At 33.6% G+C, this 20322-nt stretch overlaps 1 protein-coding gene across 7 annotated transcripts in view; it reads left to right on the top strand.

The window, feature by feature from the left end:
* Positions 1–20322, top strand: part of CSMD3 (CUB and Sushi multiple domains 3) — a 1102347-nt gene that overhangs the window by 1059955 nt on the left and 22070 nt on the right. For all 7 annotated transcript variants that reach the window (XM_059042775.2, XM_067017123.1, XM_067017122.1 and 4 more), the window contains 5 exons: positions 2385–2558; positions 4254–4327; positions 15007–15118; positions 17153–17332; positions 20189–20254. In XM_059042775.2, coding sequence (XP_058898758.1) covers positions 2385–2558; positions 4254–4327; positions 15007–15118; positions 17153–17332; positions 20189–20254 — 606 coding nt within the window. The remainder of the gene's footprint in view (positions 1–2384; positions 2559–4253; positions 4328–15006; positions 15119–17152; positions 17333–20188; positions 20255–20322) is intronic.

The following is a 20322-nucleotide window of genomic DNA, read 5'->3' as shown; positions in this document are numbered from 1 at the left end:
CCTAAGAGACAATTCTCTTATCCACTGAATAGCCAAATTCAATAATTTTAGGTATTTAACAAAGAAGAAAATCTTTTCTCATTAAATCTGTTCAAACTATGCCTTTTAATCTTAAAGTTTATATCACTGTGAACTGAAGTCCTTTGAAAATAAACCCTGTGTCTTAAGCCTCTAAACTTGACACCAATAGGTTGTTTGATTTAGTACATGAAAATCTAAAGATAGAAAACAGATTGAATGATGGAGGGGCTGGGAGGGGGGATTGAAGAGTTTATGTGGTTGCATCTCTCCTTTCCTTTTTTCATTGAATAAAGATAAGATTCTGAGTTGAATGACTCAGCAGAAATATGCTAGAGAAACATTTCAGAAGTAAATTATAAAATAACTATGAGATAACTTAATAAATAGAAATGATTGCTAAAGGTGAAATACCCATTGATAATGTTCACTGAGGAAATATCCATTAAATTTAAAATGTGCTAGAGATACAAAGACTAATAATACAAGGAGCCTGGCCTTTGGGGTTTGATATTACGTTGCTACAAGTGCTTGGATGCCAAGTACCATTAAGGCTTACAATATCTAAGAAATGGTGAAAATTAAAACAAAACACAATAAATAAATATTTATTTTACATGTGTTACTATACTTTGAACATTTCCCCAGTTTATTTTAATATTTACTTTATGATTACTTTTCATCTTAACTGTTTTAAAAGAAAAAAAAATGTTTCTATAAAGAGGCTTAAAAGTCCAAGTTTCTCTTAGAGTCTTGAATTTCAGGGAAGGTCTTTGAACACTGAGTTTGAGACTAAGGTATTCTATAAACAAGGTATTCATTGATTCCAGGTTTCCTGGAGCAATTCTTGTTTATTCTGTTATACTGGTAGGTGTCCTATCCAGTTAGAATCCCCCTTTACTCTCAAAAGTGTCTTGGTTTGGATGATGCATTTTGTAGTCACTCAACCTATAACTATCTTAAGGCTACATTTATACTTAAAAACATTTGGTTATTTCTTTTTGCTTTATAGGGGAATAAGCTTTCAGGTGCTGAGTCTGCAAATTTAAAAATTGAGTATACTTTTTTAAAAAATTGAGTATACTTTTAAAACATAGTTAAAATAGTAAATTTTATGCTATGTATTTTTGACTACAGTAAAAAAAAAAAAAAAATGAAAAAATGCTAGATGTACTTTGCCTCAGTTATCTACTAGATTTGAAGCCATCTGATCTCATCCTCCCCCACACTTCTGCGTGCTTACTCTGCTCCAGTCTCACTGGCCTTACTCTTCCTCCAGCATGCTAGATTTGACCCAGCACAGGGCTTTGGCAATGCTGTTTCCTCTATCTGCAATATTCTCCCTTGCAATATCAACATGGCTAAATGTTTTTTTTCCTCCAAATCTTTTCTCAGTGAGAGACACCCATCCTACCTTATTAAAATCCACTACCACTACTCATCATCTAGCACATCCACAGGTACAGTCCTGATCTCCTTCGCCCACACTATTTTTCCCCATGGGACTTATTATCTTCCCATATACTACCATTTTTACTTATTAATTATATTTATTGTTTGTTTGCTTTCCTCACAAAAGCATAAACTCCACAAGTGCAGGAACCTTAGTTTGTTTACTAATAAGTGCAAGCACCTAATATTACCTAGAATAGTGTCTGTTTTTTAGTACTTTAAAAATATATGTTGAATGGAATCATCTAATCAATTTGTTTAGAACTACTATCAAGTTGATTTCTTCAGTGAGTGTAGAACACTGAGATTCCTTGGTTTTGTATGGATCTGGATTCTGATGGCCTTCTTTTCTCTTTAAAAATCTACCACCAGCCCCCGCCAATATTTTGAAGAGGAAGACAACTGAATACTTGGATACTAGGATATGTGATCTGAGTGTTCAACAGAGCACGTATCATTGAAACAAATAACTATATCTTTTATATGCATTAAAAAATACATAGCAATCTGGAGAGTATATCCTAGTCCATTATGGTTTTTTGTTTCTGATAGAGCTAACTGTGAATCACATGCCTTTTCAAGAATACACTCCAACTTTGTAGCCTATATGTACAAATATGTGGTTTAATTCTGGTCAATATAGAACAAAAAAATACCAAAAAAATCTACAATTGTTAAGGTGGTCTACTAGGTGGAAAAGTATTTGAATCAGACTAATTTTTTAAAAATATTATGCTGAGTTGAATATTCAGCATTTATTCATGCAGACAAAAGCTAAACAAATTTTCATTGGGATAGATTAACATGGATAGCATGTCACTTTAGTGCAGTATTTCAGTTATTTTCATCATTTTTTTGAACTGTTCTCTGATGAAACTAAATCACTGTATAATTGTCTTTCTTTTCACTTCCAGCAAAGTTTTGTGGTGACCCTGGTATACCTGCACAAGGGAAAAGAGAAGGCAAAAGCTTTATATACCAGTCAGAAGTTTCATTCAGCTGCAATTCTCCTTTCATATTAGTGGGATCTAGCACCAGAATATGTCAAGCAGATGGCACTTGGAGTGGTTCATCACCTCACTGCATAGGTAATATTAATTAAAGATCGATAATGCTCAGTAATTAGGGAATTAATAGGTAGTAGGGAGGTTTAATGGTTTTCTTTATCCTATAAACTATAGTTGGCTAAATGTGAAAAATAAATGTAAAATATAGAAGCCATTGGAAGGCACTAAAAATTAATATTGTTAAACATATACTATTTTTAGTGCATAAAACTTCTAGAATAAACGCTTAAAATAAATTCCCTGTTTGTCAGTAAAATGAAAAAGAAGAAAGCTTCCAGATTAATATCATGAAATATCAGTACTAACATTTGTATAGAGCTTTATAGTTAATAAAGCATATTCAAGTGAAATTAGACTTGCTTCAAAAATATTAAAAAGGTACTTTGATTTCAAAATGACTCAGTACATTTCTATAATTCTAACTTTTTTGTTTGTTGTCATATTTTTTATTGAAGTATAGTTGATGTACAAAATTGTGTAAGTTACAGGTGTTCAGTATAGTGATTCATAATTTTTAAAGGTTATACTCCATTTATAGTTATTATAACCTATTGGCTATGTGTCCTGTGTTGTACAGTATATCCTTATAGCTTATTGTATATATAGTAGTTCGGACTTCTTAATCCCCTACCCCTATTTTGCCCCTCCCTCCTTCCCTCTCTCCACTGATAACCACTAGATTGTTCTCTATATCTGAGAGTCTGCTTCTTTTTTGTTATATTCACTAGTTGTTGTATTTTTTAGATTTCACATATAAGTGATATCATACAGTATTTGTCTTTCTCTGACTTATTTCGCTTAGCATAACACCCTCCAGGTCCATATATGTTGCTGCAAATGGCAAAATTTCATTATTTGCTATAGCTGAGTAGTATTCTATTATATATATATATATATATATATTCCATATCTTCTTTATCCATTTATCTGTTCATGGACATTTAGGTTGCTTCCATATCTTGGAAATTGTAAATAACACTGCTATGAACATTGGGGTATATGTATCTTTTTGATTTAGTGTTTTAGTTTTTAGAGGGTTATATACCCAGGAGTGGAATTGCTAGGTCATAGGGCAGTTCTGTTTTTAGCTTTTGAGAAACCTTCATACTGTTTTTCACAGCAGCTGCACCAATTCACATTCCCACCAACAGTGTATGAGTGTTCCCTTTTCTCCTAAAATTAAATTCCACATTGAATAAACTAACCACATAACCTGTCATACAAGCTAGCCAAATCAGAGACTACCAGCCCTACCATTTTTATTCCTGAATCTCCTACTGGTGTCAGTGAAAAATGCAAATAACTAAGTCCTGTTTCTGGAAAAATAATTTATTTCTTGAAGGGAATATTACCCTACTTGATATTACAACTTAGTAAAGCCGTTGAGCAAATGTTTTATGTATGTGTTCCTCTTTCATATCCTTAATTTTCCCTTAACTTTTTATTCACAGAGTTAGTTGGATGTCAAGTGCTTTTATATTAGAAAGGTTCAAAGTTCAAGAATTGCATAATTCATATAAACTGCAGTCTACCTGAATTTCCTGCTTTAAGATTAGCAGGCTTCTGTTCATGGAGATCCGTTATTAGATTTTACTCTTTGTTATTACCCAGGCCCCTTTCATTAAACCCTAGATCTCTTAAAATTATTTTATGTGGGAGAAATATACATTTAAATAAAATTTTAAAAGAATTTCACGTTTTTAATCTTTATTTTAGAACCCACCCGTACCTCATGTGAAAACCCAGGAGTGCCACGTCATGGATCTCAAAACAGTACATTTGGATTTCAAGTGGGTACTTTTTTATCATTATTTTTTCCAGTTTTATTGAGATATAATTGACATACATCACTGTATAAGTTTAAAGTGTACAGCACAATGGTTTGACATATATATTGTGAATGATTACTGTAGTAATTTTAGTTAGCAATCCAGAGAGTATGTCCTCCATTATCTCATATACATACAGTAAAACAAAGCAAAAAGGAAAAAAAATTCCTTGTGATAAGAATTATTAGGACCTACTCTCTTAACAACTTTCCTATATACAATACAGCAGTGTTAACTATACTCATCACTGTGGTGTATTACGTATCTAGTATTTACATATCTTATAACTAGAAGTTTACACCTTTTCACTACCTTCCTTCAATCCTGCCCCCTCCCCCTGCCACTGCTCTGGTAACCACAGATCTGATCTCTTTTTATGTGAGTTCGGGTTTTTGTTGTTGTTTTAGATTCCACATATAAGTGAGATCATATTGTATTTGTCTTTCTGTTGTCTGAGTTATTTCATCAAATGGATACTTTAAATATTTCCATTTAATATAAGCTAGATCAAAAGGCTTTGGTCCATGTGCGCAAATCCTGTTAATGCAAACAGAAAAGAAGTCATGCTTGTATCTGCATTCAAAAACACCTTTTAAAAAAGGTAACAGGAAATGAAAGAGTGGAAATAAAAAGAAATTAGAAGGAATATATGCTTCAAGATATAGCCTAACTGACCATGAGGATAAAATAAAAATTGGACAGAGCTCTGAGCATAGGATAATCTGTAAGCAGTAGCTAGTATGTAAGAGAAATATTAAGTGAGGGAGTAAATGGGTAACCTCTACAGGAAGATATGGGGACAATGAGGAAAAGTGTAGATGAAAGTGATCCGGCTGACCTCGGCCTGCAGCGGCTTAAAGCAGGATTTCGGCTCCCCACCAGAGATTGAGGTCAGGCAGCAGCAGTGAGAGCGTGGAATCCTAGCCACCAGACCACCAGGGATCAGCGGCCAGTGACAAGGCCCTGGCCTGTCACCTATGAAGAAATGAATTTCCACATAAGACAGAAAGTAGTGAAGCAACTGAAGTGTTTATTAGGAGGAAAATGAGTACAGTGTGTGTGGATAGACACGCGGGCAGGCACAGAGAGAGAGATCTGCACCCTCGTGGCAGTTTGAATCAGTTTTATGGGGCATTTCTTCTGGGTTTCCTTTGAACAATCATCTTGTGCCTGGTTCTGAGCCCGTATTTGGTTTATCTCAGGGTCCTCCCCAGTGTGCGTGCACATCTCTTAGCCAAGATGGATTCTAGTGAAGAGGGCTATGGGTAGTTGGCATCACTTACTATGGGGTGGCACCCCGTCCCTTTTTGACCTCCAAGGAGCCTTTCTGCGCATGTGTAGTTGGGGAGGTCTCCTTGACTTCAAGAATGAGGAATATGTGGTCTCTTATCTTCTATCTGGTAAGGGCCCAGCCCCCTCCATCATCCTGCTTTTATGGAGTATCTGCTATTATGGAGTTTCTGTCCACAGGGGAGAACCTGTTCAGTCTGAGGCCCATCTATCTCCTGCCTCAAAAGAGGTTTAAAGAGAAGCTTCTGAGACAAAGAGTTACCAAATATATAAAAATGTGGTTATTCAAGAAGGCAATAAGACTAAAAGACTTTTTTCTTATAATATGTATATAATACTAAAATAATTTTTAAACATTTTCATTGATGTGGGAAATTTCTGAAAAAATAATTTAACTGTAACCTATTCTTATACAACACATTGTTGGATTGTAATATTAGAATTCTTTAACATGCCCATTCATGTGTGGCTGACTTTCTTTTCTCTCTTATTCCAGTTTAGATTTTATGTAGAGGTTCAGCAAGATTTTCATTACAGGGGCCTAAGGGGAGCCAAAGTGCATACCAATTCCAAAAGGAAATAGCCAGTTTACACGCTACCCAATTGCCTTGTGTTGCAGGGTTTTCTAAATTGTGCTATTCTGTGTGAAATTCGGTGTGAACCCGAAGAACATTCATTTCTAAAGGAAGTACTCATAACAGGTGCCATATTTTTGTTGCTAAAAATAGTTTCCATTTATCTACAGTTCAGGCACAGTATGAACATTGATTTGATAGCTTTTCCAATTCTTCCTGTTTGCCTCAGGCTTGTCTACGTAATACAAAAGTGTGAAAAAGCATCCCAGTCTCTATTATGTTGGTGTTTTCAGAAAACTTTAGATTCATATCTCCATTAAATGTTTTATCAGTTGATCGAGATCTTGAAAAATGAACTAGCTAAACCGTATTAGACCTCATCATATAGACCAAGAAACTGTAACAGAACATGACTTGGCTTTGATCACAGAGCAAGTCAATGGCAGTATTTTTACAGAATACAGAACTTTGATGTCAGTGTTTGTACACTAAATTGGATGATTTTCTGAAGAATCTGAGTACTTTTCAGGAAATACCCTTTGAGATAATGGAAATTGAAATAAATAAGATTGAATTTAGAATAGTCATCCAATGAAATGAATAGAGTCATTCACTCTGAATTTTAAGAATTCTATTATAATCATTGAAAAATGTTATCACAAAGTTAAATTAACCTTGAATTCATGCTATTCAGCTAATAAACATACATTAGATCACTATAGTATATCTAGATAAATATGAATAGACTAGATTTCAGATATTGTAAAATCTAATAAAATTGTATAATCTCTATTAAAGCTACAGATGATGTACTGAGTATGTTAAATTAGGGGTGTCAACTTTCATACACGGTTATGGCAGATATGTGCATATGTCTGTATATATACTTATTTTATATAGTTATATTATAAATTATGTTTACTAAACCTGTATAGAGTCAACAGAATTTAAGAAGTTATGTAATTCTAACTAATATCAATTTATAGATGGATTCCTAATAAATATGGCCTTATATAACTAGAAAAGACTTCTCTACTGGTTGACCAAAAACTTTCTTACAAGTAAGAAAAATTATTTTCAGCTAGCTTAAACCTAAAGGCATTAAAAGCCATGTGTAGGTGTGTCCCAGGCCACAAGAGAAAGGATCTAGGTGAGACTCATCAAGCCTAGAATCTAGGAACTGGACAACAGTACTCAGTCTCTTACACTACTCTGTATTTATCTGCTTCGTTTTCTTTCTCTGTAGATTGGCCATATGGCAAAGAGTGCATCATTTCTATTTACATCTCAGCCACATACGGCAAGTGATTAATTGTCTCAATCTCAGTTTCAAATATCCAGAGAGAGAATCAAAATGTTCCAACTTTTGAATCTACTTCTGGTTTGATCTAGTGACCAGTAGTGAGTGAAATAAAATCATAGCTGTAGTTAGCCCACTTCTGGGAGGGACAAGAGAAAGGGGAATGTTATAAATTGCAGAGGCACTCTGCATTTCTTAATTTTCTCTTTAATGTGTTTATTTTGTTCACTCTCCTTTATAAAGATTTATATAGTAGATTTTTGGAGATTGATATAATTACTAAAATATAAGAATGTATCACCTGTTGCTAGAGATGACAAAAACTCTAGTGTTTGAAAAAAGTACTCAAAGTAATTTCTCTTTTTATCTAAAATATTATAAACTGGAACAATTTTAGCTAAAAATATATTAGTAGTAAGGAGACTAAGTATCAAAATGATTGATGCAACACCCAGATTAATTATGGAGGAAATGCCAAACACAAATATTTCACTAACTGCTGTATTGCTCTAAATTGAGCTCTGGGGTTTGGAAGACACATTACACTGATTTAGGACTTGTTACGTAAAATTATTATAAATATAAAATATTTAAAATCTGATTTTAGATATTTAATTCCAAGGTATTAAACATAAGATATTTAACCCTACCAAAATAACCATTATGAAAAAGCTCTGTCTTGACTACTGAGACTACAGAAGCATCCTTGATTGAGGGGTATGGAGACAGAAATAATCAAATAAAGACAACATGATCAACTATTTGTGACTGTTGACACCTTTCATTCTCTGGCTTCTGTTTCCAAAAGCAAGTCTGGACCACCCAGTTTTATAGATACTCCAGTACTCCTGGGTACAACAGTAGCCATCTTGGCAACAATTCACCCTACTATTGAATGTTTCATGAGCAACCATACTACCCGAGTAGGTGGAGAACACTGAAGAAACCAAACAGCTTCTTAGCTACCTGACTTTAAAAGGAATGTCCTAGGTATTCTATCTAGGGAGTTATCTATTGTATCTGGCAATCTTGACAGTAATCAGTTACCTAGACAACCGTGCCCCGCATCTCTTTTAAGTCAATTCGGTGTTCTGTCACACACCTTGTGCTAATGTTTAAAAAATTCATCTTGACATGCTCAGATGTGTTTGGCAATCACTTGTGTGCCGTGTGCTGAACCACTTCTCTGTAAATGTAGCATCCAAGTGACAACAGCAGCAGAGTAATGGACCTTGCACAAAGCTACAGCATGCCTGAAACAAGACTCCAACAAGTAATAATTAGCTTTTTTCCTTTCACCACTGACAGTGCTTGTCTAACTAAAGAGCTTCCCAAAGCAGAGAGAGAAGCCATGTAGAGAATCCAGACATCATTCAGAATCAGCCGTGGCTGAAATGTGGTCTTATAATGGAAACACTTCTATTCTTAGAAGAAAAAAGGATTGGTTATAAAGTAATGCTAGAAGCAGTTAAAAAGATAAAGGCGAATCATACTGAATAACTGTGGGTTATTTTTTAAAGGGGTAAATATAGTTCTTAATAGGAGAAAAAAATCTATCACAGAAAAAGTTTACAGCTAATATTTTTGCAAAAAGTTTACACTACACCACAAGATGAAAACATCTTTCAAGGTGGAATGCTTTAGAGAGCAAAGGCTTGGCACAGTCCTAGACCCATGTAAGAGCAGCAATTACTCTTATGCCAAAATTATCTTTAGTGTAGTCAGTGAGAACCAGAATACTGATATTGTAATCAAAATGTCAGGATTAGCTGGAGCAGTCTGGGAGAGTCCAAGATATTCAACACCATTCTACATTGACCATTTCTGCAAAATAATCTAAACGGACACCTACAAGCAGCTTCCTTGGGTATCCAGATACCAAGGTCAACCTTGTACCTCTGAAAAGAGGTTCATCTGATGACTCTTAAGTACATGTATATTAGAATTTGTGTATGTGTATGTACAGCTCACATTTACATATGTAATGACATAGACTCTCTTCTAGAAACCCACATAAACTGACAGTTGCTGAGCCTTTACAGCTTTTAAAATTTGAAGGTTGGAGATTAGAGAAACAAGAGAGGCTGTTTATTGACTATTGAAGTGATCAAAGATATAAATTAAGTACCATTTTAAAACTTTGCTCCTAGTTATCAAATGGTTACTATCTACAGCTGTAGTACTTATTAACTTATTAAAAATCATGTTAAAAAATTCTAACTCATAAACGGTTAGCTAATACTAGACTAATAATACTAATACTAGACTAGTACTAATACTAGAGTGTTCAAAAGCACTCTAAAAGACATTTTATTCATATTTTGGAGAAGAAAATATTTACATGTTTAATTAAGTTAGGCTACCTGTAAAGTACTGTGTGATATTATATCAATAAAGTACTTAAAATGGCACTTTAATGTTTTATTTAAAACCATATGTCATGCACTTTTAAACTTCAGTTCAGTATTGAATATTGACTCGTGTGTAGAATCCAATTTCATAGTTAAAAAGTAATTTGTGACTAGAATAGAACTTTTTTCCTGGTATTCACAAAACCGTTTTGCATGTTCAGGCTTCAAAAGAAAAAAAAAATGTGCTTTTGCATCTCTAAGCATATCTGTAAAGAAATACAGATTCTGTTGAGTAGCCTCTGAAACTTGGCTTTCTTACATTTGGTTGGTTCATGTGACAGTCCCTGTGAAATGAATGGAAATATGATTTTTAGATTAAATGACTTTCCCAAAATAAAAAAAAAAAAAAACCCATGATGATTATGTATGACTTCCAGTTTATAACTGAAATAAGTACATAAGTACAGTGAATGAGGCAGGTGTGTTACGTAGTGTTTTATTACCTTAAATGGTGAATATCATAACATGAATTTTTAAACAAAAAAGTAAAATTAAACATTTAAAATTAAAGTCTTCTGATTATTTTTTAATAAAAACTGATAAAACACTTTAATCCTGTTTTTCTCATTCAGGAAGCTCAGGGCCCAAAATTGATGCTCAGTCAGTGAAAATCCCTTGCACCTCATCTTAAGTATATGTGTTATCCTTTCATTTTTATGATCCTGCCTTTCTACTTAACTTTTATTAATTTTAATGTTTTAAAATTTTATTAGAAGCTACCTCAACTTTTCTTGGGTAAAGTATTTAATATAAACATAATAAAAATACTAATATAAAATAGTTGTTTAACATATATTACAGAGGGAGCATATGAATTTTTGATGCCTTTATTATATATATATTTTGATAAGTTGCTAGGAACCATACTGCGTACTCCAGTTAAGCAAACATTTGATATTGAAAATCAGACACAAAAAAATACAGTGATGAAAATTCTAGCAAAGTAAGAGTAATTTTCTATAAAACATTGTGAAAGGGAAGATAGATCTTATTCAGAATATTTTAAATTTCTAAAATTTTGATTAATCATATGATTAGATCTCTAACTTCATGACTAAGGAACTGAACTGTAACATTTAAAAGAGGGAATAAAGAGTTAAAGAAGGTAAGTCATATTTACTAATTAGACATGTCTTATAATTTTATAATGCATTTGTAAGCACATGCTAATTTGGACCAATTTAAAGAAAATTTTATTTAAACATTAACTGCAATTAAAACTTGATATGGATTTTTTAAAATCGTGATATAAAAATAATTTTTAAAATTAATTTTTACATTGTATATAATTGCTTATACAAATAACACTCTTATTAGTAAATATTGGCAGGAAAATTGTACATAAATTATTTTACAAGAATTTTTAAAATTATATAATGGAAAATTGTATAATGTTACTTATTTTTCTACAAATATTCAAATTATACTATTTATGTTAGAAATTATTTATAGTCAGAAGAATTTACATGACAAGTTGGAAAAGGATGGAGAGATATGTAAAATATACTATTAAGTGTATTTATCACTGGCAAAATTATTAATTCACTAATATTTAGAGAAAATTTTGATGATTGATTTGAATACAACAAATTCTGAATAAAACTCAGTTACTAAATTTGTATAACTCTAGGTATCTTAAATATTAGGTATAAGTATTTGTGAATTTGACAAAAATTTTGTTATTAAATGTTAATGATATATAGAAAAACTTTAAGTAGATTTTAGTTCTATGGTATCTGGTTAATATGTAAAGCAGTATTTATTGTGATTTCAGAAAGATTACAGACATGAGGAAAAAGTCTTAGAAGTAAAAAAAAAGTGTATGTAATCCATCATGTTTCTCATTCCTTACTAATATAAAGGTTGATGAAATAACCCAAATGTACTCTTCAAAGAACAAATAATGATTTAACTTTATGTAAATTAAAGTATGGAAGGGATATCACTACATTTTAAGAAACTGATAGGCACGTTAAACCTTTTTAAGTAATCGAATAATTTTATACTAAGTTCTTAGTCTCCATTCCTTCAGTTGCTCCAACATTTTCAAGACACTTTTCTAAGCTCTTGGTGTATAATGGTGAATAACATATGGTCCTTGGCTGAGAGGAGCTAACATTTTGGTGTGGTGGTCAGATGGAATAAATGATTTTATAGGGTAGGTTGATAATATTGATAACATTGAAAGGAGCTAAGGAAGCACATAAGAGACAGCTTTCCTAGTCTGCTTGCTGCAGGGAAAGCTCTCTAGAAATTTTGTCTGTGCTAAATCTTTTAGGGTAAGATCTAGGAAAAAATAGTTGAGAAATGCATTCCATGTGGGAGGGACAGTGTAAAAATATGCATGCATCATGGGAACTACAAAAATTCAATATTATAGGAGCACAATTTGAGTAAAAGTAAGTGGTCAACTATGATGCTAGAGACAGCTAGTGATCAGTTTATGGAGGCTTTTGTCCACCAAGTTAACATAATGTAACTTTATCCTATGCGGGATAAGCCAGTAAAGATTTTAAGAAGGATAATGATACAGTAAAACTTTCATGTTGAATAAATCACTCTCACTTTAGAGTGAAAAATAAATTCAATGGGGTCAAGACTGGAGAAGTAGAGACAAGTTAGATGATCATTATAATTGGCTATAACAGTAATTCTCAAAGTGTGGTCCCTGACCAGCAGCAGCAGTATTACCTGGGAACTTGTTGGAAATGTGGATTTTGGGGTCTCCCTCAGATTACCCAGTCAGAAATTCCTGAGGGGGGCTCAGCTCTCTGTGTTTGGATAAGTCCTTCTGGTGATTATGTTATCTACTAAAGTTTGAGAACCATTGAGAAACCATGTTGAGGACTAAAACAAGCTGTATTCGTGGGAAAAGAGGGAAGGCGACAGTTTGCAAAAGATTTTGGAGGTAAAATTGTCAGTCTTTGGTGGTAGATTAAATGAGGGGAGATTTATGGGTGAAGGGTGGCCATTAACTGAGATCTAGCCTAAAGTAAGATTGCTGGATTGATAGAGGTGATGGATTTTGTAGAGCCAGTTTGACTAAAGGATGGAATGGCAAAGTCCACATGATCTTGTATAAACTATATGAGGAAGTAAAAAATCTGTAGCACTATATTGCACAACTTCAGGGAGTATATGAGTGGCATGCTCTGGAGCACAATTTGAAGGATTATATTGAGTACAGCATGAAAAGTTCTCCCTGGAGTGGAGCAATGTAGTAGCCCTGGACAAAATCGGGCATTAAGAAGACAAGAGTTCTCCTGAATGCAGAGATGATGCTGTCATGTAAGGCATAATATGAGATAACTGGAAGGATAAAGGTTGTTATAAGAGAATGACTATTAGAACTGAACATTTCGAGTGTTGCATAGTTCTGGGTGATAACGAGAATATGAAAGATGGTGGAAGATAGCTAGTCTCAAGGTCCAAGTGGAATCTTGTATCAAATTATGTCACATTAAGCTTAGCCTCATGTTGCTTTAGCAGGTGGGAGTAGGAACTAATGGGGAAAAAAGGAAACGCAGTCTATGTGAAAAGCCCTAAGACAGCGATTGAACATTGTCAGACCCCATATGCTGGGGAAGGCTGAAGTGGTAGACTCTAAATACCCCTTATCTTCTCCTCCACCTCTAATCATTTAATAAATCGTGATGATTTTTCCTTTTAATATATTTTGAGTAAACAACTTCCTTCCCATGTCTATTTCCACAAGTTGGTCAATTTATGCACTCAAATCTAAAATGGCAATTCAAGCCTCATAATTAGAATTACAGTTCATCATTCTTATTGTTTCATAGTTTCTCCATACAGTGGTGACTTTAATTTTTCAAAGATACTATCTTCTACACAAATTTTAGTTGCTCTGAAAGCTTTAGCAACTTTATGTTTTTATTTTAAAAGTTCAAATGCTATAGCCTGCTATTTCAGAGTCTTCAGAAACTGATTATTATGTCTCTGACAATAATTATAGCTGGAATTTATTTAAAGCTTAGTTCCATGCCCACGTGGAGCGAATTATATATTTTATTTAATCCTTAAGTCACAAGATAAATAATATCATCTTTATAGAGAGAGAGTTAAGTCTCAAAGAGGAGATATACCTTATTCAAGATCAAAGTTAAAGCTGAGTATACACACCTCTGGGGTCTGTTTTCTTTTTTACCTATATCTCACAGCTTTCCACTTTACTCCCAAATTCCCAGCTCACTGTGTAAATTATCTATGATAACCAATCAAAAGTGCTCTCTTTTTTCCTAAACTATATGATATATGTTTTAACCACCATACATTTTCTCATAATATTCTTATATTTTCTACTTATATTGGTTGTTTTCAAACATTAGTTTGCATTAAAATCACTTGGAGGGCTTTTTAAAACACAAATTGCTGGTTGCTACCCTAAGAGTTTCTGATTCAGTGGGTCTCAGCTAAGTTTCCAGAATTGGCATTTCTAACAAATTCCTAGGTTGTGCTGAGGTTACTGGTCTGGGAACCACACTTTGAGAACCATTGTTCTATATATTTATCTAAATTACACATCCCTTAAAAGCTTAATGCAAATAGCATGTCTTCCATTGTATTTTTCTGTTGCCAATCCAACCTTCAATAAACACCTTTATGTCCAATCTCATATTGCATTTACTGTCTTACATATTCACTGCCTCTTGTGTTGTTAGCTATCTTTATTTCTGTATCTGCCTTTATCCATCTTCATTTATCTGTCTTTATTTAACTCTCTGTCTATCTTATTTTCATATGTAGCTTATTGGCCTTTTGGTATCATATATTTTCTTCAAATTACCATAGCAAATATTTGGCTCCTATGTATACATTGTATTCAAGTATTTGATGATGATATGCACACAAAGAGGTCTAAGTTTGTTTTTCTTTAGTCTTTTTCCCCAATTTTATTTTAAATCAGATTTCAGTTTCTTTTCCTTCCAACCTCTACCTTGCAGAATTTCTTTTGAAAGCATTTTCTCTTCCGTGTGTTTTTTCTATCTGTTGCTGTATTTGAAGTTGCATTGGGACATTTGTTTTTTTCTCTGTAATTTGCTATAGGTAGGAAGTGTTGTACAGTTCCACTGCAAAAAAGGACATCTTCTACAAGGGTCTACAACACGTACTTGCCTTCCTGACCTCACGTGGAGTGGAATTCAGCCTGAGTGCATACGTAAGTATTGTGGCTAAGAAAATTATACTTATGAAGGATAAGAATTTATATGCATTTTTTCTTCCATGTGTGAAAATAAACTTATATGTATGTAAAAGAGGTGTCACATTGTTTTTTTAGGTTATTATAAAATATAATTCATGCATATAGTGTTTTACTGTAGCATATCCCCATACCTAGCGGAGAGCATTATTCTTTAAGAAGTCAGAAGGCACAGGGCAAAATTTTGTTTTTTTGAAAAGCTCTTGTAATTTCATTCAGTTTGGTCACCAGGTAATTTTAGATTTTCACTTGTGAAACTCTCTGAGAACCTGAGGAAAGCTAGAAACGTCCATGAAAGGATATATGCATGAGTACCTTAACCAAAACTTTGAATACTACTTAGGATTTCCTGGAGCTTCTAAATGTGCACTGACCCTAAGTTGAAAGCACTTGCTGTACAGATTAAATAAGAACAAAGATCACTAAACAGTCTTTTCTGAATGCAGTTAGAAATAAATTTTAGCTGGTGAGGTATCTCTTTTTTCCCTCCTACTTCTTCTTTTTATTTCCTCTCCATCTTTTTTGCGGGGGAGAAAAATGAAGAGTAAGCAGGAATAGAAATACTCATCAGAATGGTTTCTAGCTTTTAGGATTTGCTGAAGTCCAAATAAGTCCTGTAAATTTACTCTATCCCTGTTCAGAACCACCCAAATAATCACAGGGGCCCCTGTGGATCCTCAGTTTACTGAAAAGCAGCAGAACACTCCACTGAGAAGTCATGTCACATGCCAGGCTGGCTTATATTTAAATACGGCAAAATTCCTTGAAAGATAAAAGATAGTTCCTCAGAGTGTGTACATACTTTAGAACAGCTGTGTGGGACGTACCTAGATATTTCATAGTAAACCAAGATTCTTTGATCACCTGCATGTGGGATATGATGATTTAAATAAAATTAAATTGTTTCTGTTACTGCAGAGCATCTCAGAATATCTAATAGGTGCATAATGGGGCTTAAGAATGAAGCAGAAACAGACTATTTGTGTTTATTCTTAGCAGTATTTCCCTAATGATAATTAAATTTTACTAACTGAATTATATTAAATATAAACCACATAACAAAATGTTTTATAAATAAATAAATAAAATGTTTTTCACATGGTGTTTAAAATATTAGCTATTATTTATAGCTTAGTACATAACCACTAGGAAACAAATGGAAAAAAAATTTTCTAAACAAATTTGTCCACAGAACACTTTTTCTCAGAGATCATCTTTAAGGGTCTATATCCATGAACAAATGATCAGAAATGTTGTCTTGCTTAGGGCGAGAATTCTTTGTAGCATCTATTTCTGATTAAGAAGGGAATGGTCATGATAAGACGCAAAACAGGTGAACTGAGCAGCAGGGTCAGGTAGTGTCATAAGTGCAGGTATAATGGAATCAAAAAATTAAATGAATGAAAGGATACTGCTAGCATATGGACCCAAAATATGGCCAGAAAATTCCATGTGCAAAAAATTATTAAATTGTACTTTCTACATTAGGAAATATGAATAGCAGAGCAACGTACTGAATTGTGGTTGAATTTACCTTTAGAAGACATGCTTTTTAATTTAAAATAAATATAATAAAAAATTATACATAAATATTTCCTAAACTGGTATAGAAAATCTGAGTTTGATAAACTTTAAAACTTATCTTAAGCAGGACTTATTAGATCCTTTAAAATGCTAATATACATTGTGACTCTCTAAAATGGTGATACAGTATACATTTATTAGCTTAATTATCCAGAGTTAGTCTTTTATTTTTTCTCTCAGTTTATCTGTTAACTCCACCTGTGTTCACAGATGATCATTTATGAAATGCTAGTCTATGAAAACAACATTTACATTTACATTGATAAGCTTTCCTTGATTCATGAGAATAACTAAAGGTATATTTATATAAAGGCGTTAGCATACGTATAAAAATACATTGTGACTCCCGCCTCAAAATTGTCTTAATATGTCTAGAAAAATGAAATTTTTTCTCTTTTTTTAATATAGCCCACAGCTGTAAACAGCCAGAAACTCCTGCTCATGCAAATGTAGCAGGAATGGACCTTCCATCCCATGGGTATACATTAATTTATACCTGCCAGCCTGGCTTCTTCTTAGCAGGTGGAACAGAACATAGAGTATGTAGATCTGATAACACCTGGAGTGGAAAAGTTCCTGTTTGTGAAGGTACGTTTTCTCTATAAAAGCTTTCAACAGAAGATTTTTACTGTTTAAGCTTTCCTCAGATACAAGAGACAAAAAAATTCAATTTAAATTAGCTTAGGAACAAGGTAAATTTGTTCGCCAACTCTAAGAGTAGGAGTGTTGTAGACACTTTTGAATCCAGGGGCACAGAAATATTATTCAGGTCTTTTTATAGCTTCTTTTCCATGCTCTATTTTTAATTCTTGCCTTTATTACTTTTCCTAGTTCTCTATTCACAGTAGGTATATTAGTTTTCTAAGGCTGACATAACAAAGTACCACAAGCTGGGTGATTTAAAAGAATAGGAATTTATTCTCTCACAGTTCATAAAGCCAGAAGTCCAAAATCAAGGTGTCAACAAGGCCATGTATCCTCTGAAGGCTCTAGGGAAGAATCATTCCTTACCTCCTTCGAGCTTGTTATAGCTTCTGGCTATCCCTGGCATTCCTTGGCTCATAAATGCCTCACTACAATTTCTACCTCTATCTTCAAATGGCCTTCTTTCCTAGGTATCTCTGTATGTCCTGTTCTCTTCTCATAAAAACACTAGTCATTGGATTTAGGGATTATTTCAGGAATATTTCACCTCAAGATTCTCGCCGAATTACATCTTCAAAGACTCTTTTTCCAAATAAGGTCATGTTCTGAGGTTCCTAATGAATGTGAATTTGGAGCATGTACTATTCAACCCACTTTTGTAGGGAAAATTGCTGCCAGCATTCCTGGGTTTATATCCTTCTGGTAGAATAACCCTAGTAGAAAGAGTCTTTCCCAAAACTTGGTCAGGAAAGCACTATATGAAAGTCTGATTGCCACAATTTTTAATGGAATCCATCTCCAAATTCATTTCTCAGCCACGATGATATGACAGTTTGACCAGATCTAGGTCATGTGTCCACCCATGTTGCTGCTTTGCTTGATCAGGACAGTCCCCATCCGATCAAGATGTAATGAGTTTACCAGAGGAAAAAAGTGTTATGTTTCCAGAAGAAGGAACAAAGTAGGTTTTTCTAGAATTCTTGATAAAGTCATCAATATATTCTTTTTTTTTCAGTCCTTCTAATTCTTTATGTCTTGTAACCTTCACAAATGTAAATGATTTTCTCCTCTTGAAATGTTTTCACTCTCTTCTCTTAGCTGGAACATTACAGGGTTTTCTTCTTTTTTAAAAAATTTTTCATGATAGGAATCCCTTCTGTATGAGATCTTATTCTTTTATTTGTTTACTTGTTATTGTCTTTCTCCACTCTCCTGTCCTTTCATCTGCCCTTCCCCCACTAGAATATAAGCTCAAAAGAAAAAAAAAAAGAAACTTTAGTAAATCTAAATATGGCCCATTTTAGGGTTCACTTATTAAAAAAAAAAAAAGAAAAAGAAACTTTATCAAAGTATTTACAACTGTAATTTTAACCACTAGATAAGTGCATTATATGTGAAAAGTGTTCAATCAATATTTGTTGAATAAATAAATATTTTATCTCCTCAAATTTCTGGCTACCTATTCTCCATTTCCTTTTTAAGCTTAAAGTTTTCTACCCATTTTTTCTAAAGCTCAGTTCTTAGTCTTCTCTTCTTTCAGTCTGTGTTCTCTCCCTGGCTGATCTGATCTCATTCAAGCCAATGACTTAAAGTTTCCTCTATGAAGGTTATTTATAAATTAATATTTCTAGCTCATTTACCTTCTCTTAGCTCCAGACTTATATGTTCAATTTCTTACCTAATATCTCTTCTTGAATTTCTCAAAGACATTTAAATAATATATGTAGATCTAAACTCATCAATTTCCCTTCACCATAAGTCTCTCTTGATGTTCCCTAACTCAGTGGTACCATCATCACATAATAAATAGAAATCTAGTAGTCACCTTTGACATCTTCTTGTCTCTTTAAATCCACCAGAATTTTAGTAGGTTTAAAAAATTCTATCCACTTTTGAGTTTATCATCACTGCTACTGTAATCTAACTCAGCATTATCTCTACTGAGACTACTGAAATGGCCTTCTAACTTCTCTGCCCAAATCAACAGCCACTCCTTTCCAAATTGTTCTCCACCTTGCAGCCAAGGTGATGTTCACCCAAATAATTTCCCCTTCAAACCTTTAAAGACATTATATTGTTCTTAGGAAAAAGATGTAAGTCTTTACAGGTCTACAAACACTGCATATCACAGCTGCTTCAACTTTGCAGGCACTTTCAGCACACCACATGATTTTAAGCTCCTTTTGGTTTGACTTAAAACTTTAGTTTAACTCTTTACCTTTGAGACTAGCCAATTTCAAATGACATCATGGGATACCTTAACAATTTTTAACTCTTTTTTTTTTTTTTTTTTTCCTTTGGCCATGCTGCACCGCTTATGGGATCTTCCCTGTCCAGGGATCAAATCTGGGCCCGAGCAGTAAAAGGGCCAAGTCCTAACCACTGGACTGCCCAGGAATTACAACAATTTTTAACTCTTAAACATGAACCCTACCCAAATTATTTGCCTGTAAGGAACAGGAAGATACCCTCAGCCCTCAACTTCCATGTTGGAATCAACTGTTTCCATGTTGGTTTATGCCTTTAAAATAAGAAACAAGACCCCAGAATACTAAGGCAGTACTGATATTCCCTTTGCCTCACTGGACTATAATGCGGATAATTATTGAAGTTGTTAGCTGAACATCAGAATTGTTGAGTGAGCACTGAGATGCTATAGTGAACAGGACATTTTGGAGAAAACTATATGATATGTCGAAGAATAAAATTGACAATGCATCAAACTGTGTGTGTGTGTGTCTGTGTATGTGTGTTATTAATTATATTAAATTTTGTAAACATTTTTGTTTCTTTTCATAGCTGGTTCCAAAATATTGGTGAAAGATCCTAGACCTGCGCTAGGAACACCCAGCCCAAAGCTAAGTGGTTAGTAATTCCAGTTGTTTTTCTAGTAGTCATGATTTCTAAAGGTGACCTCCTGTTTCATTGACAAA

Source organism: Kogia breviceps, chromosome 17 (genome assembly GCF_026419965.1).
Source record: "Kogia breviceps isolate mKogBre1 chromosome 17, mKogBre1 haplotype 1, whole genome shotgun sequence".
NCBI lineage: Eukaryota > Metazoa > Chordata > Mammalia > Artiodactyla > Physeteridae > Kogia > Kogia breviceps.
This window is presented reverse-complemented; position numbering and strand designations above follow the sequence as displayed.